The sequence below is a fragment of the Vipera berus genome (assembly GCF_964194415.1).
Source record: "Vipera berus genome assembly, chromosome: 10".
Classification (NCBI taxonomy): Eukaryota; Metazoa; Chordata; class Lepidosauria; order Squamata; family Viperidae; genus Vipera; species Vipera berus.
The window spans coordinates 17,068,625-17,094,819 of NC_138213.1; the positions used below are offsets into that span (position 1 = coordinate 17,068,625).

The 26,195-nt window shown below is 45.8% G+C and overlaps 1 protein-coding gene across 2 annotated transcripts in view; it reads right to left on the bottom strand.

Moving 5' to 3' along the window:
• GNAO1 (G protein subunit alpha o1) overlaps positions 1 to 26,195 on the bottom strand; it is a gene marked incomplete at both ends in the record, with an annotated part of 185,486 nt that overhangs the window by 86,093 nt on the left and 73,198 nt on the right. For both annotated transcript variants that reach the window (XM_081336199.1, XM_081336198.1), the window contains one exon: positions 974 to 1,115. In XM_081336199.1, coding sequence (XP_081192325.1) covers positions 974 to 1,115 — 142 coding nt within the window. The remainder of the gene's footprint in view (positions 1 to 973; positions 1,116 to 26,195) is intronic.

The window sequence follows — 26,195 nt, forward strand, 5'->3', positions numbered from 1 at the left end:
CCATAGGCATCCTTGAGGCGAACGATGTAGAGCTGGCCACGCCCACCCAGTAGGCCATACGCACTCTAGCCACGCCAACCCTGGCCATGCCCACCCGGCCCCCTGAGGGCAACCTCAATGCTGATGCAGCCCTCAATGAAATTGAGTTTGACACCCCTGCATTAATATATTTGTCTGCTGCTATAGGGATGTTTGAAAGAGAAGGTGGGGGAAAGTCTTCACTTGGCTAGGAAATATGTCCTGGATATTATGATTCTCCTGATTCGAATGTACGCCAAATATCACTTCCTGTTTTTGGACATTCCCATGGAAAGCTAAGCCTTTAGAGTAAGGGCGGGCAACTATGGCGACTTTACGACCCGTGGACTTCAAGTCCCAGAATTCCTGAGTCAGCATAGCTCAGAGAGCACCAAGGACCCCTCATTTCAGCCCTGAGCTACAAAGAAGAGGGAGTCAAGCTATTCTCCAAGGCACCTGAAGGCAGGACAAGGAGCAACAGATGGGAACTAATCAAGGAGAGAAGCAACCTAGAACTAAGGAGGAATTTCCTGACAGCGAGAACAATTAATCAGTAGAACAACTTGCCTTCAGAAGTTGTGGGTGCTCCAACCCTGGAAGTTTTTAAGAAGAGACTGGACAGCCATTTGTCCGAAATGGTATATGGTTTCCTGCCTGAGCAGAGATTGGACTCAAAGACCTCCAAGGTCCCTTCCAACTCTATTATTATTACTGTTACTTCTATTGTTATTATTATTAAATATTCTCTTTATCAAAACTGCAGTATCCAAAAAATAGTGTAAGGTGCATCCATTAGAAATACATTTGCAGGGCAAAATTCAGCTGGACGAGTGACGTAAGTTCTCAAGCCCTTCCCACGAAAATTCGCCAAGAAATATATCATTAAGGACCACGAGGCAGGCGAGATTTTATGCACTGAAACCACTTCTTCATTGCTATCTGGACTGTGACTCACCCGTCTTTCTTTATCCCCGTATTCTACGCCCAGCGTGTCCATGGCACGGACAATAGCTGCCAAGGATTGAATAGTGTTGCTATAGATCACAGGCTTGTACTGCTTCACGTCTTCTCCAGAAAAGCCATCTTCATGGATGATCCTTGGCAGGGAGAAAACAAAAAGCTCGGTTAAGGAAGAAGAGAGAGCTTCATCAAACATAAAATGGTTTTCCTGGGTGTCTTATAGGAATGCCATGCCGAAACAGCCCCAAACTGCGCCTTTTTAACTTGTTAGAAAATGTACTTCTACAATTTCTTGGGAAAGAGAGGGGAGAAGGGGAGGGGAGGAGAGGAGGGGAAGGGACGTCAGTGGGCAGCGAAGGGGAGGGGAGGAGAGGAGAGGGGAAGGGACGTCAGCAGGGAGGGAAGCAGAGGGGAGGAGAGGAGGGGAAGGGAGGAGAGGGGACAGGAGGAGAGGGGAGAGGAGGGGATGGAAGGGAAGGGGAGGGTAGGGTAGGGGACTGGAGGAGAGGAGAGGAGAGGATGGGGGAGAGGAAAGGGGAGGGGAGGAGAGGGGAGAAGATGCTACATTGGTGAAGAGGTGCAATCTTGCACTTAATCATTTATGTATGATTATTTATTATACATAGTTTTATATGCTGCTTCAATCTGTTGACTCCAAGAAGCTTGCAAAATCTCAGTACAGTACTTAAGATTAAAATGATTAAAAATAAAATAAAAATAAATACAATATAAAAATAATGTAATTAAAAGTAACGAATCAATAAATGAAAAAGAAAACCAAAACCAGATAAGCTCAAAGGGCAGACTTGATGGAGCACTCGTCTTTTTCTGCCACCAGTTTTCTATGTTTCTATAATATTACCCCCAAACAAACACCAACTAACAATAAGCTCAACAACTCACACCCACAATAATCAATCTTTCATTGCTTCTGCACAGACCAGTGTTTCTCAACCTTGACAACTTTCAGAGGTGTGGACTTTCAACTCCCAGAATTCCCCATCCACCATGGGATTCGAAGTCCACACCTCTTAAAGCAGGGGTCGTCAAACTCGGCCCTTTTATGACTCGTGGACTTCAACTCCCAGAATTCCTCAGCCAGCGTGCCTGGCGCGAGGAATTCTGGGCATTGAAGTCCACGAGTCATAAAAGGGCCGAGTTTGAAGACCCCTGTCTTAAAGTCATCAAGGCTGACAAAACACTCGTTTACTGATTCCTTATCATTCCCCCACATTTCTTTCTCAGCCTCCGCAAACCTCTCACGCATATGGGGGTTCATACATAAAATTATGGATAGAATGTGGTCTTCCCCCCACTTATTTCATTACAAAGCGGCTGAGGGATGTGTGTGAATGTCCAGTCTTTGGTAACATCCTCCTCCTCCACCTTGTGCTCTACAGCAGAGTTCCCCAACCTTTTGGGTGCCAGGGACCGGTTCCAGGGAGAGAGGTTTTTTTCCACGGACCGGAGGGTGCGTGGTTTCGTGTGCTGCCTGCATCCCCGCGGATGGGGCTTTGCTTGTTTGCATGGACCGGTTGCTGACATCCCGCGGCCCAGTGCCGGTCCATGGACCTGGGGTTGGGGACCTCTGCTCTACAGCTTCACTTGATTTTCCTGAAGCCAAGGAAGGTACCATAAGGGAAGATCTCCAGTGCGTTTTTTTTTTTGGGGGGGGGGGAGAAAAGAAAAGAAGTGTGAACAGCCACACACATTGCAGAGAGATCCAAATAAGTCCAGCAGGAAACACAAATGCTACAGTTGCCCCATCCGCCATTTCCAAGGATCCAGTGGGGAAAAAATTCAGAAGGAACTCTTGAGCCCTTGCCACCCGAACAGATCGGTGGTTCCCTTTGAGTTGGGTTGTTTATTTACGTACAGGACGTATATGGCTCCTTAGGGGCATGGTGACTTGGGACGGTGGAACGCTGGGCAGGAGGTGAGCAAGCCCACGTTCGAAAACTGCTGTGGGGCGGGGTTGAGCTCCCATCCTTCACTCCATCTCCTGATGGGGACAGGAAAGAAGCCCCCAATTGGGCATCCCCAGGGCGACGGTGACATCACCAGCTAATCCTTTCAACCCGGAAGCGCTCCCCATCTGATAAACAATAACTCTGGAATATCATAGGATTCGGATCAGCTCCATCAGAGCAACCTTCTCTAAGACACGTGCCAGCTGCAGACCCCCAATTTCTCAACTATCGGGATTCTCCACCTGGCTGCAGAAACAATTGCACTGCCCTCATTAAGGATGCTCTCCACTGGACATTCTCAGACAGGCCAAGTGGCCAACTGTGGAGAAAGTGGGGAGGGACAATTAAGCCCCATCTCTGCTCTTTCTGGCTGTGTTGTTTATCTCTCTTTCTCCTGCTTCTCCTGGCCTCCTAAGGGCCTCTGCCCAACCCTTAGGGGAAATTAGCAGCTAAAGGAGAGAGGTAATCAGCATTGATAAACAATCAGTGGGCGCCGAAATCCCATGAAATTTTGCCAGCTTTTCTCCAGAGGATCTCTGAGAATTCATAACAGTTGAAGATGGACAGAGAGCAGAGTTGGCATCAAAGGCGTCCAATATAGAAGTAAAAACAAAGGCTCAGAGCTTCTGGTTAGGAATTTGTTGGGGGGGGGGAAATGCACATAAACGATTAAGAGGTATTATTTCTCACCTTTGGTACATAAAACTTGGGGGTGGGGGCAGGTGCCTTTTCAGGCAGCTGTAGACAATAATCCATGTGTAATAATGATAAAAAAATTAAGCCCAGCTGAAATCTCAAGAGATTTCACATTTGGTGAGATTTTGGCAAACTCACCTCTCAGCTGTCATGTAATAACACTGGGATCTCCTGAGAGCCGGTGATAGCCTGAGATTTGAGTCATTAAATATTAAAATATATTTTTCATGGAACACCGAAACACACGCTGGGGTTCTGTAATTGACGGGTAGAAATACACAGGCTTGGTCATGCGGGGATTGCAGGAAGGGTCAAAAAAGTCAGGATGGGGGTTGCAGTTGCACCTCTTTTTATGTGGTTTGCATGCCATGCTTAGCTGCAAGATGAGCTACTAGGAACAAAAAAAGGGAGGGAGGGAAGAAAAGGAGAAAACAGAGGAAGAGGAAGGAAGGAGATAGGAGGAAGAAGGAGGAGGGGGGAGGAAAGGAAGGAAAGGAAGGAGGGAGATGGGAAGAAGGAAGAAAGAAGGAAGGAAGGAAGGAAAGAAAGAAAGAAAGAAAGAAAGAAAGAAAGAAAGAAAGAAAGAAAGAAAGAAAGAAAGAAAGAAAGAAAGAAAGAAAGAAAGAAAGAAAGAAAGAAAAAAGGAAGAAGGAAATGGGAAGAAAAAGGAAGAACGGAGATGGGAAGAAGAAGAAGAAGAAGAAGAAGGAGGAGGAGGAGGAGGAGGAGGAGGAGGAGAAGGAGGAGGAAAGGAAGGAAGGAAGGAAGGAAGGAAGGAAGGAAGGAAGGAAGGAAGGAAGGAAGGAAGGAAGGAAGGAAGGAAATCTTACAGTTGTTCCAGAAAGGAATTTTTAAAGGCAAAAGCCCTTTGGACTTTCACTGATCTATTTAAGTGTGGTGTGGGAATCCAGCTATGAATTCAGCATGGTTTCTTGCTAGCAAGATGAATAAGACTGCCAGTGATGCAACTCTGTCTTAGCCGTGAGCAGATTGTCATACACTGTAACAGCTTTGGATGGCAATAGACCTATTTATTATTAGCGGGAGCTTGTCCAGAAAAGATCTCAAATGTATGATTCCAAAAAACACAACTATCTAATTTCTAGTCCTCGGACACCAAGATCTGCAAGAAATGCACATTTTAAAGAGGCCATTCTGTCGGATACATGGAAGAAAGACACATTTTTGTTACTCACAAATTCTGGAACAAATATTTGCGTTTTAGAAAAGCAGAGAAATACCCCTGGGGTTTTCTGAAATGTCTTAAAATGCTCCTATCCTTCATGCACATATCATGATGAAATTGTTGACTCCCTTCCTTCCTTCCTTCCTTCCTTCCTTCCTTCCTTCCTTCCTTCCTTCCTTCCTTCCTTCCTTCCTCCCTCCCTCCCTCCCTCCCTCCCTCCCTCCCTCCCTCCCTCCCTTGTAAGCAAGGTCCTCAATAATATGGTTTGATTAATTTGTTTTATCAGTTATTCAGTTCTGTATGTATTGTGTTTACATCAATTTGCACTTTAAAAAAGTAATTCAATTCTGCATTAGATATAACCTGTATGTGTGTGTGTTTGTTTAGAATGCACAAATGTGCTCACTTCTAACAGGCTTTTTGCTGCGCATGTTTGCCATCCAAATCACTTCTTCCAATTCTTTAGCCCAATTTTTAATTTCCCGTGTGACATCTGAATGAAGGCGGGAATCATTGGGCAGAGCTGATTGACTCGGGGATATTTACAAAACCAAAAACAAAGCAAAGATCCTCTTTCTACCCTCATCCCAACCTTGCAAAAATAAGAAAAAAAAAACCATGGTGCCGAGCAGAAAAGTGTGACTGTCCCTTGCGATAAACACAGGCAAACACAGTGTTCCTTTTTTAAAGGCTTGCAAACACCCTAGGAGGGTCCAGCCAAGAAGTTCGCTTTGGCCTGGGGGCAAATTGTGTGCCTAAATCACACTTCAGCTTCTTCTGCCTTATTTTCCCTTTTGTTTTAAAACAAAACAACCCCCCCCAAAAGCCACTGGATTTGGTCAGGTGAAGTCAGTAGTAACAGCCAGTGGGAATTGTGCCACTAAATCTGATTGGCAATTTTCATTTAGAGGCATAAACAGATGGATTGCAGTAGGCAATCACATGCTGGTACAAACACAAGGTGGTGTCTGGGCCTGCAACGGTTCCAGGGGGAGATGAAGCAAAACAAATCAATGCTTTGGGGAGAGGAGAGGAAGGAGGAGACAGGGGCAGCAAGGTTTGTGAGGTTTGACCACGAAGTGCATATTCAGTTATGTGGAGTCCTTGGTGCTGTCTTGGTTGTTTTCTTGCAGATGCTTCATTACCAAACTAGGTAACATGATCAGTGCTAGAATGGAGAGGAGGAGGAGGAGGAGGAGGAGGAGGAGGAGTCTGTGGGAGTCCTTGGTGCTCTCTGAGCTTGGTTGTTTTCTTGCAGAAGTTTCATTATCAAACAAGATAACCTCATCAGTGCTAGAAGAGAATTGGGTTTACAGAGAGGAGGAGGAGGAGGAGAAGGAGAAGGAGAAAGAAGGAGAAGGAGGAGAAGACTGTGGGGTCCTTGGTGCTCTCTTGGTTGTTTTCTTGAAGATGCTTCATTACCAAACTAGGCAACACGATTAAGTGCTAGAGAGGAGTGGAGAGGAGGAGGAGGGGGAAGAGGAGGAGGAGGAGGAGGAGAAGGAAGAGGAGGAAGAGAGTGTGGGTTCCTTGGTGCTCACTTGATGGTGTTCTTGCAGACGTTTCATTACCAAACTAGGTAACATCATCAGAGTTCACCCTGAGCTACAAATATTCTCTTCTATCAATGTTAAGATTTACTTGACAACGTTCCCTTTCAATGAGTCTGCCATTTCCCTGGTTGGTCCCTTCCAGCTCCCATCATCCCCACTTCATCTGTGACTTTGGAAGGAAGCTGACCAACAGGTCTCACTTCTTTTGGAGGCACCCAGGTTGCTGAACATGGTTTCAAATCTAACTCTCCAACTGTAGAGACAAAGATCTAATTTCCTGGATCTTCTGGCTTCTTCTCTTACTGAGTGAGCTCTTCCCATTTCCTTTCTCCCCTTTCCTCTCCCTTTGCTTATTTATATGTTTATTTATTTGATGATGGACAAGACTCTGCAGTTTGCTTGGGGAGGAGTTTTGGAAGTGGTTTGCCATTGTCTTCATCGCAATCTCTTTCTTTTCCAGCGTCATGAATGAACGTGCCAGGGTGGTGTAGTGGTTAAGGCTAAGGTGGTGGTTAAGGCACCAAGCTAAAAAACCAGGAGACTGTGAGTTCTAGCCCTACTTTAGGCTCCAAGCCAGCTGGATGACCTTGGCCTGGTCCCTCTCTCTCAGCCCTGGAAAGTAAACAGCGGCAACCCATTTCTTAAAAACCTTGTCAAGAAAACTTCAGGGACGTGCCCTGGCAGTCTCCAGGACTCAACCCTTCCTTGAAGGCATCAAACAAACAAAAGATACATTGAATCATTTTCGCTTTCCATTGCATGGGGGAAAAACCCCCCACAGAAATAATGTTTGGAAAAGGCCCTAAGATTCTTACTCAAGACTTTTATAGATGGTAAGTCTTAGACTGCAGGTTGCTGCTATCAAATCTATGAGACCATTCCCTGATGGGAATAATGTGTGAGTTTATCTATTTCTTCAACGGCAAAGCCATTCCAGATGGGAGCCCTTTTATTTAATATCTTAGAGCCTGGAGGGAGAGTTGGATTGCGGTGATACAATCTCTTGACCTCTGAGGGCAAATAAATGATTTTGCAAGCGAACAAGGCAATAACGAGGCTTTCAGGCTGTGACATATTACACTATAGGGGATTTGGAAAAAGAGGAAAATCATAAACCAAAGGTTGCATACTTCTCTCTTTTTTTACTTATTTATCAAACTCTCCCTCCACCACCATTGTCCCCACCTCAGCCCCTTCCCAGCTGCCTTAAGCCTCTGCAATGCCATATGTCAGGTGCCACCTTATGCTTACGTATGCCTCACTACCATGCGGTAATAGTCACCCTGAATTCTGGAGAGTTGGGATGGAAGGTGGGGGGATGCTTAGGGGGAAAGGAAAGTAACTGCTGTATCTCCCCAAGATGCTGCCTCAAGGTGACCCAGCTGGGGAAAAGAAGGCAGCTGCATACCAACCTACTCTTGAAGGGACCGTTTTGAAAACATCTTGCTTGAACCTATTCATGCTGTATGCATGTGTGTCAGTGATGGGAGGCAGTTAAGGGAGGGAAAAGTTGAACTTGGGGATTTTGGTATGCGATTCTCAGTTCTGGCTATGCATTACTGTGATACACTTAACTTCTAATAAAATTATACCTTTGTCAGCAAATGGAGCCAAAGATCATTTCTGTTTAGAGGTTTCAGTGGTGGCAGGTCTGACAGCCATGCAATATTCATTAATATTCTGCCTAATCAGGCTGCAGAAAGAGGAACAGTCACATTATATTGACTTGAGTCCAATATCTAATCTTCCAATATCTCAGGGGTTGCCACAAAGAAGAGGAGGTCAAGCTATTCTCCAAAGCGCCTGAAGGCAGGACAAGAAGCAACAGATGGAAACTAATGAGGACCCAGACTGTTGGGGGCAATAAGCTGACTTTGTAATAATGCCGCTTGGGGGGGGGAAAGCCCTAATAAGCAGGCATATACATAGAATGAAGGCTACTGCTAAGCACATTGGTTTGTGCTTAAATTGTAAGCCGCCCTGAGTCTTCGGAGAAGGGCGGGATATAAATGGGATTAAAATAAAAAATAAATAAATAAAAAATAATAATCAAGGAGAGAAGCAACCTAGAACTAAGGAGAAACTTCCTGACAGTGAGAACAATTAACCAGTGGAACAACTTGCCTCCAGAAGTTGTGGGTACTCCACCACTGGGAGTTTTTAAGAAGAGATTGGACAACCATTTGTCTGAAATGGTATAGGGTTTGCTGCCTGAGCAGGGGGTTGGACTAGAACAAAGGTCCCCAGGTTTTCTTGGTTGGCAGCTTGAAAGGGAAGGGATAAGATAATCTTTATTGTCATTTTTTGTCATTTTTTTAATGTGGGCACAACAGCACACATCAAAAATGAAATTTAGTTGCCCACTCTCAAAGAGAAACACATACATGACCAGGGCTTTTTTTCTCATAGAACGCTCAGAATGGAGTTCCGGCACCTTTTTTGGATGGAACATTGTAGGGTAGGCAAGGTGGGTTGTATGACATGTGTGAGTTCCGGCACCTTTCTTTTACAAAAAAAGCACTGTACATGACACACACCTAAAACATACTATATACAACATATGTATACACCCACACCCCTACATATACTTAACAGTAAAATATTAAATACTGTCCATCTTGAATGTATAACGGAAGGAGGAAAGCTTGAGAGTTCACAAGGTTAATGCTATATGGAATGCAACTATGGCTGAATCTGGATGTTCTGCTACGGATACCACAAAGCCTCCTCCCAGAAGGTAACAAGGAAAACAGGTTGTGAAGAGGATGAGTAGTGTCCCAGATAATCTTACTGACCTTGTTCAAATAACGCTTCTGTGCTACATCCTGGATGGGAGGGAAGTGTTGTGACTCAGGGCCAGCCGGTGGGTCCGACAGCCGGGTCCGATGTATCGGAGGACTCAGATGTGGGGGAGGAGGGAAACGAACCGGCTGATGATGATTTGGAGGCTTTGCAGAGTCCTCAGCCGGGGACCTCTTCTCAGCTGTGTGAGCCCGAGAGTGCGGAGGATGATGACCCACAGCTGGCCCTGTTCAAGGACGCCCGACGTAGGAGGCAGACGAGCAGGGACAAACAAAGAAAGACTATGGGACTCCTCGGGAGGAGGCACAGGGAGACCACGCCCTGAGCTCTCTATAAAAGAAGTGTTTGGGGAGGGGCTAGTTGCTGAAAGCAACTTTTTCGTTTGAGAAGACAAGCTCTTGTGTTTTGTTATCTGCGTAAATAAACCTTGGCAGAAGCCTTTTAGCCTTGGACGCTTTCCAGACTCGTCTCTTAATTAGGGGTTGGGAGAAGAGGGCTGGTTCAGAACAGTTTGCTTTCAGCCACCCACCCCTTAATACTACGATGGAGCAGCTTCTTGCCGAGAATGCCCAGCTCAACCAGCAACTCACCTTGCTGGCCACTCAGGTGGCACAACTGCAGGCTCAGGTACATGCTGCCCCCCCACCCAGGAGGAAATGTCAGTTAGCTATGCCGGATAAGTTTGCTGGTAAACCAGAACTGTTTCCTGCCTTCCTGGGACAATGCCAGCTTTATATCAGCGTGAGAGCAGCTGATTTCCCCACTGACCGTGATAAGGTGGGATTCGTGTTGAGCCTTCTGTCGGGAGATGCAGCTCGTTGGGGCACGCCTCTGTTGGCACAGCCTAGCCCTTTGTTGGATAACTTTGGGGGGTTTTGTGACCATATGCGCCTCATGTACGAGGACCCGATTAAGGCGCAGACCGCCACCCGACGTCTGAAAGCTTTGAGGCAGGGTCAGCGCCCCCTACAGGCCTATATCAGCGATTTCCGGCTGCTTAGCCAGGATTCCGCCTGGAATGAGGCTGCGCTCGTGGATGCCTTTCAGGATGGCTTGTCAGAGGAGATGTTGGATGAGCTGGCCCGCGTGGACATTCCCTCAGACCTGAATGGGCTGATCCATCTTTGTCTGCGGATCGATGCTCGGCTGCAGCAGCGTAAGAGTCGCCGTGCCACCCCACAGACCCCTGCCGCCCCTGTTGTGCGTGAGCCCCCAGTCCAGAGGGAGGAGCCAATGGAGCTGGGTGCCGCCAGGTCCCGTCTATCGGTGACGGAAATGGACAGACGACGATCGGAGGGGTTGTGTTTTTACTGTGGGGACCCTGGACATTTGGCTGCTTCTTGCCCAAAGAAGCGTCAGCGGGCGTCAGTGACCAAGCCTGCCCCGAGAAAGTCCCCTGCTTTGCTATCGGGAATACGGCCCGAGCCCGATCTAGACGGTGTGAAAGATCGGGCGACCCACAACGATCACGCCGAGCGACGCCGTTCCGACGGTGCCTGTGAACCTCCACGGCATTTGATTTTGGAGGCACGACTGATCCTTCCTGGCAAGCCAGAGGGGATTCCGGTCCATGCCTTAATTGACTCTGGGGCTACCACTAACTTTATGGATTCGGCCTTTGTGGCCAAATGGGCTGTTCCCCAGTGTCCGGTGGATCCGCCCATGCTTGTGGAGACCATCGATGGTCGAGTGCTCCTGTCCGGGCCTATCACGGCCGCCACGCAACCCGTGTGTATGGCCATCAGTACCCATGTGGAGGCCATTCAGTTTTACGTCACTTCGGATCTGCACTTCCCCGTGGTCTTGGGACTGGCGTGGCTCCGGGCGCATGATCCACAGATCTATTGGTCTCAGAACTTGGTCACCTTCCCAAGTTTGCAGTGCGTGGACCACACCCGCCATATCTGTGCCGGCCAGGTGGAGGGTTCCTCAGGGGTTTCCTTGCCTCCCGTACTGTCCGACTTTGCTGACGTGTTCAGCGAGTCAGAGGCGGACCAATTACCCCCGCACAGGCCCTACGACTGCTCCATTGACCTAGTCCCTGATGCGCCTCTCCCAGTGGGGCGTTTGTACTCCATGTCGGAGCCCGAGTTGGCCGCATTGCGGGACTTCCTGACAAAGAACTTGGCTCGTGGATTCATCCGGCCCTCGTCCTCGCCAGTGTCTGCGCCCGTGCTCTTCGTCAAAAAGAAGTCGGGCGAGTTACGGCTTTGCTGTGACTACCGGAAACTCAACGCTATCACGGTGCGTAACCGCTACCCGCTGCCCCTCATCCCCGAGCTCTTGGACCGACTCCGGGAGGCTAAGATCTTCACGAAACTGGACCTGCGTGGAGCTTACAACCTCGTCAGGGTTCGGCCGGGTGATGAGTGGAAGACAGCGTTTGGTACTCGCTATGGACATTTCGAGTACACGGTGATGCCGTTTGGCCTGACCAACGCCCCCGCTGTGTTTCAGCATTTTATGAATGACATCTTTCGGGATCTGTTGGACCAGTTTGTTGTGATTTACCTGGACGACATCCTGATTTACTCCCCGTCGCGTGAAGCGCATCATCAGCATCTCCGTCAGGTCCTGCAGCGCCTCCGGAAACATCGGCTGTTTGCCAAGTTGGAGAAGTGCCAGTTCTACCAGGTGACCATTGATTTCTTGGGCCACCGCATTTCTCCTGAGGGCATCGCCATGGATCCAAGTAAAGTTGAGTCGTTGCAGAGTTGGCAACCCCCGCGTCGCGTGAAGGATGTTCAGCGACTTCTTGGATTTGCCAACTACTATCGGACATTCATCCCTGGCTTTGCTGCCTTGACAGCCCCCCTCACCCGGCTCCTGCAGAAGAAGACTCGGTTCCAGTGGAACGCCCCCGAACAACAGGCGTTCCAAGCTTTGAAGGACGCCTTCATGAAGGAGCCCATCTTGAAGCATCCTGACCCGCAACGGCCGTTTGTCGTGGAGGCGGACGCCTCCGACATTGCCATTGGGGCCGTGTTACTCCAGGCAGCGACGCCCAACGGTACCCTTTTCCCTTGCGCGTATCACTCTCGGAAATTGAATCCCTCGGAGCGCAACTATACCATCTGGGAGAAGGAGCTGCTGGCCATCAAGGCGGCGTTCGAGGCTTGGAGGCATCATCTGGAGGGGGCGCGGCATCAAATCGAGGTCCGGACGGACCACAAGAATCTGGAAAGCCTGCAGACCGCTCGGAATTTGAACCAACGCCAGATCCGGTGGTCCCTCTTCTTTGCGAGGTTTGACTTCCGGGTGCGGTACATACCAAGCGGGCACAACCAGAGAGCGGATGCTCTGTCCAGGAAGCCCGAGTACACCCGAGTGGAAGACAAGCTTCCGCCCAGGACAGTGATCCCCGTTGAGTCTTTTGCTGCGGTACGGGAGCCGGTGGATATACGGGCTCGGATCCGGGAGGCGCAGCAGCAGGAGGCGTGGGTGGCTCAGCGGAAGGAAGAGGTGGGGCCAGATTCGCCTTGGTCACGGATGGACTCCTGTATTATCGTGACCGGCTCTATGTTCCAGGAGGGCCACTCAGGGGACTCGTCCTCAGCCAATGTCATGATAACCCGGCTGCGGGGCATTTTGGCCTGTTCAAGACTCTGAACCTGGTCTCCCGTACTTTCTGGTGGCCCCGAGTCCGACACGATGTCCAGTCTTATGTCACCTCCTGCGTCCCATGCAGGCAGGCCAAGTCAGCGACAGGGGCCCCGCCTGGTTTACTGCAGCCTTTGCCAACGCCCAAGAGACCCTGGGGGGCTGTGTCCATGGACTTTCTGACGGATCTACCCCCATCCTCCGGCTTCACGACAGTGTTTGTGGTGGTGGACATGTTGACCAAGATGGCGCACTTCATCCCCTGTCGCGGCTTACCGTCAGCTCGCGCCACTAGTCGCATGTTCATCCAACAGGTGTTCCGGCTGCACGGCCTTCCCGATAGGGTCGTCTCCGATAGGGGGGCCCAGTTTACAGCCCGCTTCTGGCAGGAGTTGATGCGGGCGTTGGACATTAAGGTTTGCCTCTCGTCCGCGCATCATCCTCAGACCGACGGGGGTACCGAGAAGGTCATCGGCATCTTAGAGCAGTATCTGCGCTGCTATGTTAACCTGCAGCAGGACAACTGGGTGGACTATTTGGCCATAGCCGAGTTTGCCTTTAATAACTCGCAACACACCTCCACGCAGATGACACCGTTCTTGGCCAACGTGGGTTATCACCCCAGGTTCTTCCCTCTTTCTCCCGTGGACTCACCGGAGCCGGCAGCGAACGAATTCATGGCGGAGTTACAGGCGATCCATCGGTTGGTGCGACGGCAGCTGGAGAAGGCCAAGGCCGACTACAAGAGGTTCGCCGATTGGTCGAGAAGGGATACGCCTCCACTATCGGTGGGGGATCGGGTCTGGCTGTCCACCAGGAACCTACCATCCACTCGGCCGGCGAGGAAGCTGGACCACCGTTACCTTGGACCGTTCCCAGTCGAGGCCATCATCAACCCGGTCGCCTATCGTTTAACTCTGCCACGTTCCCTGCGCGTGCACCCCGTCTTCCATCGGTCCTTGTTGGTCCCCGAACAACCGGCCTGTCCACTTCGCCAAGCGGAACCTCCCCCATCAGGAACTCGTGATGGAGGCAGCACCCCCGAGTACGAGGTCGCCAGCATCAGGGATTCCCGCTGGCTGAAAGGTCGCTTCCAGTACCTGATCGAGTGGAAAGGGTACGGGCCGGAGGACTTCACATGGGAAGACGCGACCGCCGTTCATGCCCCTGCGTTGGTGACTGCTTTTCACGAACAGTTCCCATCCCGACCGCATCCGGATCGGCAGACCCGAGGGAAGGGCCCTGCGGTGCGGGATAGTGTTGTGACTCAGGGCCAGCCGGTGGGTCCGACAGCCGGGTCCGATGTATCGGAGGACTCAGATGTGGGGGAGGAGGGAAACGAACCGGCTGATGATGATTTGGAGGCTTTGCAGAGTCCTCAGCCGGGGACCTCTTCTCAGCTGTGTGAGCCCGAGAGTGCGGAGGATGATGACCCACAGCTGGCCCTGTTCAAGGACGCCCGACGTAGGAGGCAGACGAGCAGGGACAAACAAAGAAAGACTATGGGACTCCTCGGGAGGAGGCACAGGGAGACCACGCCCTGAGCTCTCTATAAAAGAAGTGTTTGGGGAGGGGCTAGTTGCTGAAAGCAACTTTTTCGTTTGAGAAGACAAGCTCTTGTGTTTTGTTATCTGCGTAAATAAACCTTGGCAGAAGCCTTTTAGCCTTGGACGCTTTCCAGACTCGTCTCTTAATTAGGGGTTGGGAGAAGAGGGCTGGTTCAGAACAGGAAGGAACTGCCTGTATGTGAACGGGGCCATGAGCCTGCACGTGATACAAATGGGGCCGTGACGCATGTGTGATGCTTGCGGTGGCGCTAGCGTCTGGTGCAACTCTCGGGGTGATGCTAGCGTGAGTTTGGGGGTGAGCGTGCAGGCACCTTCCCTTCCCTTTCCTTCCAACCCCTCATGTGGCCCACTATGGACTGGTAGTGGGCCACAGCCCACAGGTTGAGGAACTCTGGACTAGGAAACCTGCAAGGTCCCTTCCAACTCTGTTATTCTGAGTCAAAATTTCTGGAAGGCTTGTGAAAGCAGGCCTCAAAGAGAGCAGGAAATTGGAAGAAGGAGATGCTAAGCCCCAGGGGAAAACTGGAGGCCTTATCAGGTTTGAAAGCTGATCAGATCAAGCTGTGGGATGATGCCTTCAAAGCAAGCAAATATTAAAATACAGACAGCTGTTCCAGCCATGCTTGGCATGAATGTGGAAAGAGTTGCTGTCACAAGAGAAATCAAAGGTCCTGATGCGCTCATTTGCATTCACGATGTGCATGGCCAGACTGCCACAAGTGTTAAGAGCAGCGAGTGCCAGTCTCCGCTTATTATTAGCTAACGGAGTAGAATATCTGAAGACTGGGGTGGGGGAAGACCCAGCTGGATCCTATTGTCTCTCTCAGTACGCATTTTCCAAAAGAGAAACAAAGGAAGACCACATTCATTTGAGCAAGCAATGTTCTGATCAGAGAGTCTTTGTTAATGACTGGGCTTATAAATGGCAAAAGGGCCCAGCTGCCTCTTCCAAAGCTCATAGGTTTGATCCCCTAAAAAGGTGGAAGGGATTTGGATAAATCAAGAACAGAATTAAAATACACTAAAGGGTGATATGCCCAACAGGAAAAAAAAAATAGAAGCCTTTTTGGCAATAGAACAGGGAAATCATTTTGACTTTGGTTGGAATGCAGTGGTTGGAAAGTGACCAAGGCGAGAAGCAACCCTAGAACTAAGGAGAAATTTCCTCATTGCGGGAACAATTAACCGGTGGAACGGCTTGCCTTTAGAAGTGCTTCATCATTAGAGGTTTTCAACAAGAGACTGAGCAGCCACTTGTCTGGAATAGTACAGGGTTTCTGCTTGAGCAGGAGGGGTGGTGGACTAGAAGACCTCCAAGGTCCCTTTCAACTCTGTTGTTCTGTTCTGTTGACTTTGTTGAATAATCAAGCAATTGCTTCGATTCTGCCCACCATCCTATTAGCAGCCTTTGGATCATGCCCTGGATGGTTCACCAGAGGCCAGAAGAGAAAGCTAATTCAGGATGGGTTGCAACCAAAGAGATCTACGGCAACCTTTGCTAACTTTTCATGCTCTCCAAAGATGTAACAGTGTAAGCAGTGGGAGTGCCGCACCAACATATTTGCAGTGCCACAATTTGGAGAAAGCTAGCCTTGCATATTGTGAGCTGAGAATACCAGAAAAGCTCTGAAGCTGTTGAAAAGCTAAAAGCCCATCATTCTGACTCCACAATGCAAAATTCCCCATCCCAAAATGCTGGATGCCCTGAGGTTCAGCATGAATCCAGAACTTCATTTGCAACACACATTAATTATGATTTGTGGGGACAGCAACTCACAATCATGTCCTTTCCTGATGGTGGACATACTGATGCATATGGAAGCCCACATATGCAATTACTTTTCAATTTCTGACAGAAGTTGTGTGGACTGATCATGAACCAGCCATTAAATGAGAACAGCAACTCACAACAAAAGACCAAGCCTTCTTCTGATTTTGACCAAGGATTCCATCCAGTAGAGGTTCTCCAACTGAGTGTCAGTTGGAGAATGAAATCAGGAAATTTTCTTGGCACTATTACAGATGTGGTTTCCTACTGCCATCTGTCAGGATGTTATTTTTTACTTCCTAATCTAGCTTAGAAGTCTGGTATTTTCAGCAGTGTTTCATCCAAGTACAAATCAGATTTAACTACACTTATTTCTGGAGATCAGTCAATATTGGTTTGGTGCTGCCACCTAGCTTGGCTTGGAGTGTCCCTAAAGTAAATTAATGCATGACTAGTTTGTCTAGTTTAATGAAAAGAAGGACTAGGGGTGACATTACAGCAGTCTCCCAATAATTGAGGGGCTAAAAGAGAAGATGGGGTCAACCTATTCTCCAAAGCACCTGAAGGCAGGACAAGAAACAATGGATGGAAACTAATCAAGGAGAGAAGCAACCTAGAACTAAGGAGAAAGTTCCCGAGAGCTAGAACAATCCATCAGTGGAATGGCTTGTCTCCCAAAATTGTGGGTGCTCCATCACTGGAGGTTTTTAAGAAGAGACTGGACAGCCATTTGTCTGGAATGGTTTAGGGCACGGGTAGGCAACCTTGGCTCTTTTATGACTCGTGGACTTCAACTCCCAGAATTCCTGAGCCAGCATGGCTCAGCTTGGAAACCTCTCCCTTTCCCCTCAGGGTGGCTGGCTCAGGAATTCTGGGAGTTGAAGTCCATGAGTCATAAAGCGACCTAGGCCTAGGCGAGGGGTAGGCAACCTTGGCTCTTTTATGACTCGTGGACTTCAACTCCCAGAATTCCTGAGCCAGCATGGCTCAGCTTGGAAACCTATCCCTTTCCTCTCAGCATGGCTGGCTCAGGAATTCTGGGAGTTGAAGTCCATGAGTCATAAAAGAGCCAAGGTTGCCTACCCCTGGCTTAGGGTCTCCTGCTTGAGCAGGGGGTTGGAGAAGAAGACATCCAAAGTCCCTTCCAGTTCTGTTATTCTGTTAAACATGAGCTATGTAGCACTCGAGGTCTTTGTAACTACTTGCTCTATACAGGTTGTAGCATCAGAAGCTCTTCCCTTTTCTTGGTTACATTTCTCCCAACAGCCATATCCCCTGGGGAGGAAATGGGAGCTGCAACATAAGCTATTTGGAGGTCTGCAGATTGGGAGAAGTTCACTGCAGACCTTCAAAGAAGAAGACAAGGTGGCATCAGGTATTTACCAGCATATCATATTTACCACCAGTCATTTTGTGTTACATCAGGTTTCTGATGCAACGTCAGCAGCAATCAAAGCTGTTTTGAACACCAAGCAGCCTCATCTGTTTTTCTCTTAGAATCAACTTATCAGAATCTTCCGTTCTCAGATGGGGGAGAGAATTCTTCACCCAGGAGGTTCAGAGCAAAAAACGGGACAGGGTCTGCATGTCAGACAGCCACTTAGCACAGCAGCCCCCAACCCCTGGTTTGCCATGGCATGCCAGAAACTGGGTCGCATAAATAAGTGAAGCTCCATCCACGCAATGCAGGCAGCACGCGAAACCACGCCCCCACCGGTCCACGGGAAAAACTCCACGGATCCGGTCCCTGGTGCCCAAAAGGTTGGGGGTGTGTGTGTGTGTGTGTGCTGACTTAGCTAACAGTACAGTAATGTTTGTATTGGTTTGTATTGTTTATGCTGCTCTCATGATTCCAACTGGTGGTTCAAAATTTTATTACTTTTTTCAAAGCATAAAATAAAAAATATATATAAAGAAAAATGAAAATAAAGCTAAAATAGGGGAGGAAATGGGGAAGAGAGAAAAGTGTTGGGCAGAGGGGGGAAAAGGAAAAAAAACCCATTGCTTTCCGACCCCTTTTGGTGCAGTAGAATTAGGCAATAACATGAAAGCTCAACTTTTTACTTTTATATAATAATAATATATACCAGTCAGGTTTATAATTCCAATTAAAAAAGGTTTGGGGTGGGCTCAAAAAACAAAAGAGAGAAAAGAAAATCTTGACTTGAGTTGAAATTTCTCCAGATTATTATTTTTTTAAAAAAAAATTAGACAAAGTTACTGATTTAAGGACGGTTTGGGAAGCGGGTTGTCAGGTGTGGACAACCAGACCAAATTAACTACTTTAATGCTCAATGTCTATTTCACAGGAATGTTCCCGGAGTGGCTGCTTGCCCATAGGAAAGACCAGATGCTTACAGGCATTCAAAAGGGGTTTAGACCTTGCCCTCTTATGCTTACATAATGATTCCAGACTAATTTCCCATTTGACCCCTCCTCCCAACTAGGACGGTTATTCTCCAACACAAATAAAGCTTTTATCAGAGGTGATTTTATATAGCGTAATAGCAAACTCTAAAGGAAACTGCAAACACAAGCTATTTTGGATGAATTAAAGAGACAAGAAGAATCAAACAAACTTCCAGAGAAGATAAATATTTCTGAACAAATTAAGCTTTCATAACAACAGCTATCTGTGTTAACAATAAGAGAAATGGAAATAAAAATAATCTATGTGAGGCCAAAACCCTTTTGTGTTTCCAAACAAACCAGGGAAGTGGTTGGCATATAAATTACAAAAGGAGAAAAAAAAAGAAAAGAAAATTATATTAACACTATATAACAAAGTGACGTTATGAATGGATAGTATGGCTGTGCAAAAAGCATTTAATTAATATTCCAACTTATACAAAGGAAATGACATCTCTATGGAGAAAATAGATGAACACCTAAAGAAAGAAAATTTACTCAGGATTATACAGGAACAGAAACAGATTATGAATAGACCTAAAACAATAAGATGCTATAAATAAGGTATTTCTGAAGCTATAAAAAGGATTTAACCAGGAAAAGTGCCTGGACTAGACAGATCACCAGATTCTTATTATAAATATTTTGAGGATGAACTTTGACATCCTTTACAAAATAGGATGAATTCTATTTTACAGGGAGGAAAGACACTATACAGCTGGACAGGGGCGATAGATAGATAGATAGATAGATAGATAGATAGATAGATAGATAGATAGATAGATAGATAGATAGATAGATAGATAGATAGATAGGTAGGTAGGTAGGTAGGTAGGTAGGTAGGTAGGTAGGTAGGTAGGTAGGTAGGCAGGCAGGCAGGCAGGCAGGCAGGCAGACAGACAGACAGATAAACCTTTATTGCCATTTTTTACTGTGGGCACAATGGCACACATAAAAAGTGAAATTTAGTTGCTTGCTTTCAAAGTGTACACATACATAACACACATTTAAACATACTATATACAACACATGTACAGACCTACACCCTTACATATAAGTAACATATAAATATTAATCACTGTCCATCTTGAATACATAATGGAAGGAGGAAGTTTTAGAGTTCACAAGGTTAATTCTGTATGGAAAAAAATTGTGACTGAATCTGGATGTTCTGCTACAGATACCACTAATAGTGGTATTTTAGTATTAGCATTAGTAGTACTAATAGCTAAAGAGGGATGAGATTTGACTTTAATAAGGAACTATAGACAAATATCATTATTAAACAATGACTACAAGTCATTCCAAGGGACGCGGTGGCTCAGTGGGTTAGGACGCTGAGCTTGTTGATCAGATGGTCGGCACTTTGGCAGGTCGAATCCCGCGTAACAGAGTGAGCGCCTGTTACTCGTCCCAGCTTCTGCCAACCTAGCAGTTCGAAAGCACGTAAAAAGGCAAGTAGAAAAATAGGGACCACTCCGGTGGGAAGGTAACAGCGTTCCGTGCGCCTTTGGCGTCTAGTCATGCCGGCCACATGACCACGGAGACGTCCTCGGACAAGCGCTGGCTCTTCGGCTTTGAAACGGAGATGAGCACCGGCCCCTAGAGTCGGAAACGACTAGCACGCATGTGCAGGGAAACCTTTACCTTTACCTTTACCTTACAAGTTGTTTACAATGATTCTGGCTGATTGACTATTATTTTGCAAGAATTCATTTATGAGGATGTGGGTATTTGTAGTAGAAGGACAGATGGAGCCTGGGGACGGAGTGAAGAGAGGAATCAGCCTGGAGTATTACATTGCCACAAGCGATTTATATCAAACTCCTCTTGAATTTCATTGACTCTTATCTAGCATCAATTTAGTGCTGATAAGATTCTTATGTATAGGCACGAGCAATAAATCAGTTTAACTGAAACTTGTAGTGTGGTCCTAATTCTTCACACCTGACCTTTTTTTGCCAAAAATGTGTGTGTGGGGGGGGAATGGGAAATTGGTACATTAGCAGGTTTTCATATAAACAAACAAAAGATGTTAAAAAAACATGAAGATAGAAGATCAGAACTGACGAGTAAAACAGATTTTAAGATTGAAAAGCAAGTAAAATATCTGGATATCACTATGAGAACTATGGATTGTATCTCATTTCAAAACAACTATGTTAAGGCATGGAATAAACTTTTTTTTAAAAAAAAACATGTTAAGATGGGAGAGACTACAAATAACACTGCTGGGAGATAAAAACGAGTGTCCAGCCTAGAATGATGTTTTTGTTCTGGACAACACCTGTTTTGACAACCGATGCTCCATTTAAAGAGTGGCAAAAGGATATATTTATATTTATATTTATGCAAGTGGAGAAAAACAGTGAATTAAATATAAAGCTTTACAAGATACAAAGGAAAGAGAAGGATTGGGTTTACCTGATTTGAAATTGTTTTTTGCAGCTTGCTGTTTGGTTTGGATGAAAGAGAGAGTAATGCTGGGATATAGAAGGACGTGACCTGACATTTGGGTGGCATTGATATTTGCGGTACGATAAAGTCAAGATTAATGTGGATTTTAAAACCATTATGTTAGATGTGCCATACTGAGACTATGGAACAGACACAAATCAGGTTGTGCCCCAAAACATCTCTGTGGCTCTTAGACGAAGAAACATTTTATTTTCAACTTATATACGACTTCTTTTGTATATCCTTTAGGAAATCTTTATCTGGGTCATTCTCTTGGCTTGTCATTTGTGTCTCTGCTTTAGCTGCTTTCTCTGCCTCATAATCTGCCCTTTTTGCATTATCCAGTATTTATTTCTGCTTCTAATATTTCTCCATCAGGCAAAATTTGTTTCACATCTGTCATTCCTTCCTTAACATCTTTGGTACATTATCTATCCATAGAGCCAGATATCATTACAATGACATTGCTGACATTGTAGCTACTAATTTGTGGGCCCATTCTTTGAAAATCTCCTGGATATTTCAAATGTCAGGAAGTTTCTCCTTAATTCCAGGTTGCTTCTCTCTTTGATCAATTTCCAGCTATTGTTTCTTGTCCTGCCCTCTGGTGCTTTGGAGAATAATGTGATTCCCACTTCTTTGTTGCAGCCCCTCAAATACTGGAACACTGCTTTCACGTCTCTCCTATTTCTTCTTTAGCCAAACCCAAGTCCTGCAGCCATTCTTTGTATGTTTTAGTCTCCAGGCCTTTGATCATCTTTGTTGCTGTTCTCTGATTTTTTTTTTCCAACATCTTTTTTGTGATATGGTGACCAAAACTGGCTGCAGTATTCCAGGTGTGGTCTTACTAGGGTTTTATAAAGCGGTACTAATACTTTGCATGATCTTGATTCTATGCCTCTGTTTACACAACCCAGGATTGGATTAGCTTTTTGGCTGCTGCTGATACGGAAGTGGTGGATCGCTTCTGCCTTTTAGGATCAACCATCAATAAAAATGGAACAGTCAAGAAACATGCTTGGTAAGAGCAGCCATAAAGGCCTTGGAAAAGATGTTCAGATGTCAGGACACCAAGATCAGAATTGTGTTGGTGAAGGTATTCCCTGAGACACCTTATAAAATGAAAGTGGGAGTTTGAAGAAACAGGATAGGAAGAGTATTGATGCTTTTGAACTTTGATGTTGGAGAAAACTCCTGTGAAGACCACAGACAGACAAGAAAATAAGCAAATGGTTCATCAAACCAACCAACTCAAAGTTCTCACTTGAGGCACAAATGACCAAGCTCAAATTATCCCATTTTGGACACATTGTCTAAAGAGTCAGCTCTTTGGTGAAGCTTTAATGCTGGGAAAGGTAAAAGGAAAAAGGGGAAGAAGATGTCCAGAGTTGGATTCAATCCAGAGATGGATTCAGTTACAGTGGCAATGAGTGGACCATTGGAGGACTTGAAAGAACAGGTCAGGGACTGTTCGCCATGGAGATAATCTATCTAGCTGGCTGCTAGGAGTTGAAAACAACTTCGTGGCACATAATTCATCAATTTGTCGAGAAGAATAAAGAAGTGGTTTGCGATTGCCTTCTCCCTTTCCTTCTTGCCCCCAACTTCTCAATCTAGGCCTTAGTTCTGCCTGACTTCCCTAACAACCCCCCCTATTCAAACATTAACCAAATTTCACCCTGTTTAGCTTTTTGAGATAAGCCAAGGTCAGTCAAGTGCTCTCACCAAGCGTCCACCGAAATAGAATTGAGCAAATTCACCTAGTACGAGAATTTGCCTATTTCAGCAGAAATTGGTCACTGGGTCTGCCCTTGGAATGATCCCCTTCTCAGTGACAATCAGTGGGGATATTTTCTTGCAGTGATGGATCTTTGCCCATCCAACATAGTAAATATAAACAAAAGTTTTCTCTTTAGTTACAGGAAGACTTTCTGCAAAGGAATTAGTGTGGGAAAATTTAGGGACTAAGTGTCCTCTCTGAAGAGCAGTTGCTACATTTTTTTTTAACCAGTGAAGAAACCTCCCAGTTATTAACCTTGAGAATTGGATATGGAAAAACATCACTTTTTAAAGTCAATCTTTTTGTTTAATCCATTCAATAAGGGCCTGAGCCCTTGAAAGCACAAACTGTGCAAAAAATAGGATCATAATTGGGACTGAAAGGAAACAGGGAATTCAGAGCATTGTAGATGTGACTGTTGAAATTCTTTAAACCAAATTCATGTTTTCTCAGGATTGCACTGTATTGTACAATAGAGGCAGTTTGGGCTAGTGGTGAAGGCTAGAAACCAGGAGACTGGGAGTTCCAGTCCCACTTTAGGCATGAAAGCTGCCTAGGTGACTTTGGACCAATCATCAGGAGACGGTAAGTTCTATTCCCGCCTTAGGCTTGAAAGCCTGATGGAGGATTTTGGGCCAATCACCAGGAGATGGTGAGTTCCAGTCCTGCCTTAGACATGAAAGCTAGCCAGGTCACTTGCCTTCAACTCAGTTCACCTCAGAGGGTTGTTGTTGCAGGGAAAATAGAAGGAGGAAGGAGTATTAGGGATGTTTGCTGCCTTGAATTATTTATCAAAATAATAATGGCAGGATTTAAAAAAAAATCTGAAATCAAATAAATTGCACCACGGCTGCATGAATCCAGGATCTTAAAACAGCGGCTTCGAGGAATTGCTGAGTATCTCCATGCAATTTGAAATCCGCTTTTCCTTTCAAATATGAATCACCACATGAACTTACTAAAATAGGGGTCTTCCCTGGCCTTCTGAGAGGAAGAGGTCTTGGACTAATGCTGGACTTTTATAAATGGCCCTTGACAAACATCTTCAGAAAGATCAGGAGGAGTCTTCTAGATTAAGCCTGAGCTAACTGCCACTCAAGTATCTTTTTCACATGCTACTCAACTTCATCGCTTTGGCCTCCATGATATTAAAAAGGAAGGTGAAAGAACATGTCCACCTTGAAGTGAATATGTCCGTGTGAAGTTCAAGTTTCAACCCAGTCTCCAGACCACATACCAGGTAGTCCTTGACTTGCAACAGTTCAATTAGTGACCATTCAAAGTTATACAATGACATTGAAAAGAGTGACTGATGACCGTTTTTCAAACTTAGGACAGTTGCAGCATCCCGGTGGTCCCATGATCAAAATTCAGACACTTGGCAACCATCTCATATTTATGATGTCCCTGGGGTCATGTGATCCCTTTTTTGCAAACTTCCAAACAAGCCAAGTCAATGGGGAAGCCAGATTCACTTAATAACCCTGTTACTAACTTAACAACTGCAGTGATTCACTTACCAACTGTGGCAAGAAGGTCGTAAAATGGGGAAAAACTTACTTAACAAGCCTCTCACTTAGCGACAGAAATGCTGGGCTCAGTTGTGATTGTGAGGTGAGGACAACTTGCGCGTCCATGTTACCCTTTCTGTAACATTCCACACTCTGACCTCGTAATTTCCCCTTTTGTTTACTTGATAGATCAAAGCAGGATTGTATCACACTTTTGCTATAATCCTCTCTGAGTGCTAAAGAAAGTCACATTTTTAAGGATTGCCATTATATTGTGCCCAAACTTGTTTGAAAAAGCATAACCATGTTAGAGAGGCAGTCTGGTGTAGTGGTGAAGACATCAGGCTAGATATAATAATAATAATAATAATAATAATAATAATAATAATAATAATAATAATAATAATAATAATAATAATAATAATAATAATAATAATAATAATAATAATAATAATAATAATAATAATATAAGTTGGAAGGGACCTTGGAGGTCATCTAGTCCAACCCCCTGCTCAGGCAGGAAACCTTATACCATTTCAGGCAAATGGCTGTCCAGTCTCTTCTTAAAAACCTCCAGTGTTGGAGCATTCACCACCTCTGGAGGCAGGTTGTTGGGAGACCCTGAGTTCTAGTCTTACCTTAGGCACAAAATCAGCTGGTTAACCTTGGGCCAATCCCCTTCTCTCAGTCCTAGGAAGGAAGCAATGACAAACCACTTCTGAAAAACCTTGCCAAGAAAACTGCAGAGACTTGAGAATTGGACTCAACTGAAAGGATTAAAAATCAAACCTATGTTACTGCTGTTTCCTTTTGATTACTCCTTTTAATATGCTGTGTGTTTCTTCTCCCCCCCCCCGCCCGTTTGTACTTTTTTAACTTGAGTTTTCTTTCTATATCAGTTGATTTTGATGTAAAATGAAGAGCAATCCTGAAGAGCAAGTGGATCTTTATGGAACGGTCCAAGGTCCTGTAGAGTCCGCCTGCTTGAAGACTATTGATCCTTAGGTATTCATTCATTTGGATGTTCTTGGTCAAGTCTCAGGATTCTATTTAGAAATGGAACTTAGCAGGGACGAATTTGGAAATCCTGCTGCTATGGATACATTGAAAATATATATATATATAGATTAATACCAGCTGGAGCCAAATCCACTTAATATTCCTTATAGATGTATACAGAAAGCATTCCTTATAGATGTTTACAGAGAGTTCCAAGAAATTCCAGAAGCTTCCAGTTTTTGTTTAGACTATCTTGACTTGACTATTCAAGAGATTGTATAGGAGTAAATGTTCTAGATCAGGAAATGATTCTGGGCCTATCACAAATCACTTCCAGTTTCAGATGAATTTCTTCTGGAAATCCTACAGAACATTGCTAGTGACAAACCCCAGACAGGGACAAAATCAGAAGCCAGCTCTTAAAACTGATGAGAGGGTCACAAATATGAGGACCAATTGTAAGTCCCTTTTTTCAATGCCGTTGTAACTTTGAATGGTCACTAAATGAAAGGATTACCTCTACATGCTCCAATGCATGCCAGGTTGGAGTTGCTACCTGCACCCCTGATATTTTTTTGTCTTCTTTGTAGCCCTTGGCATTTTACCTGACTTACAAATGTTCTTAGCATAGTTTTATGGATTTTCAAACAAGCAAGACAGCAAAACTCCAAGGTAAGCCCTGAAAATAGACTTTAATTAAAGTGCCCAAGGGCCAGAAAAATGAAATAAAAAATCCCAGCCTTTTTGACCTGTCCACTTTGGTCCTTGCACTCCTCCTAGGTGTAAAGCAGGGGTGTGTGTCTAGCCTTGGCAACTTGAAGACTTGTGGTCTTCAGCTCCCATGATTCCCCAGCCAGCAATGTTGAACTTACTTTGTTTGTGGCTACATAGGGATTCTAGGCTGATTCCTTCTTTGAC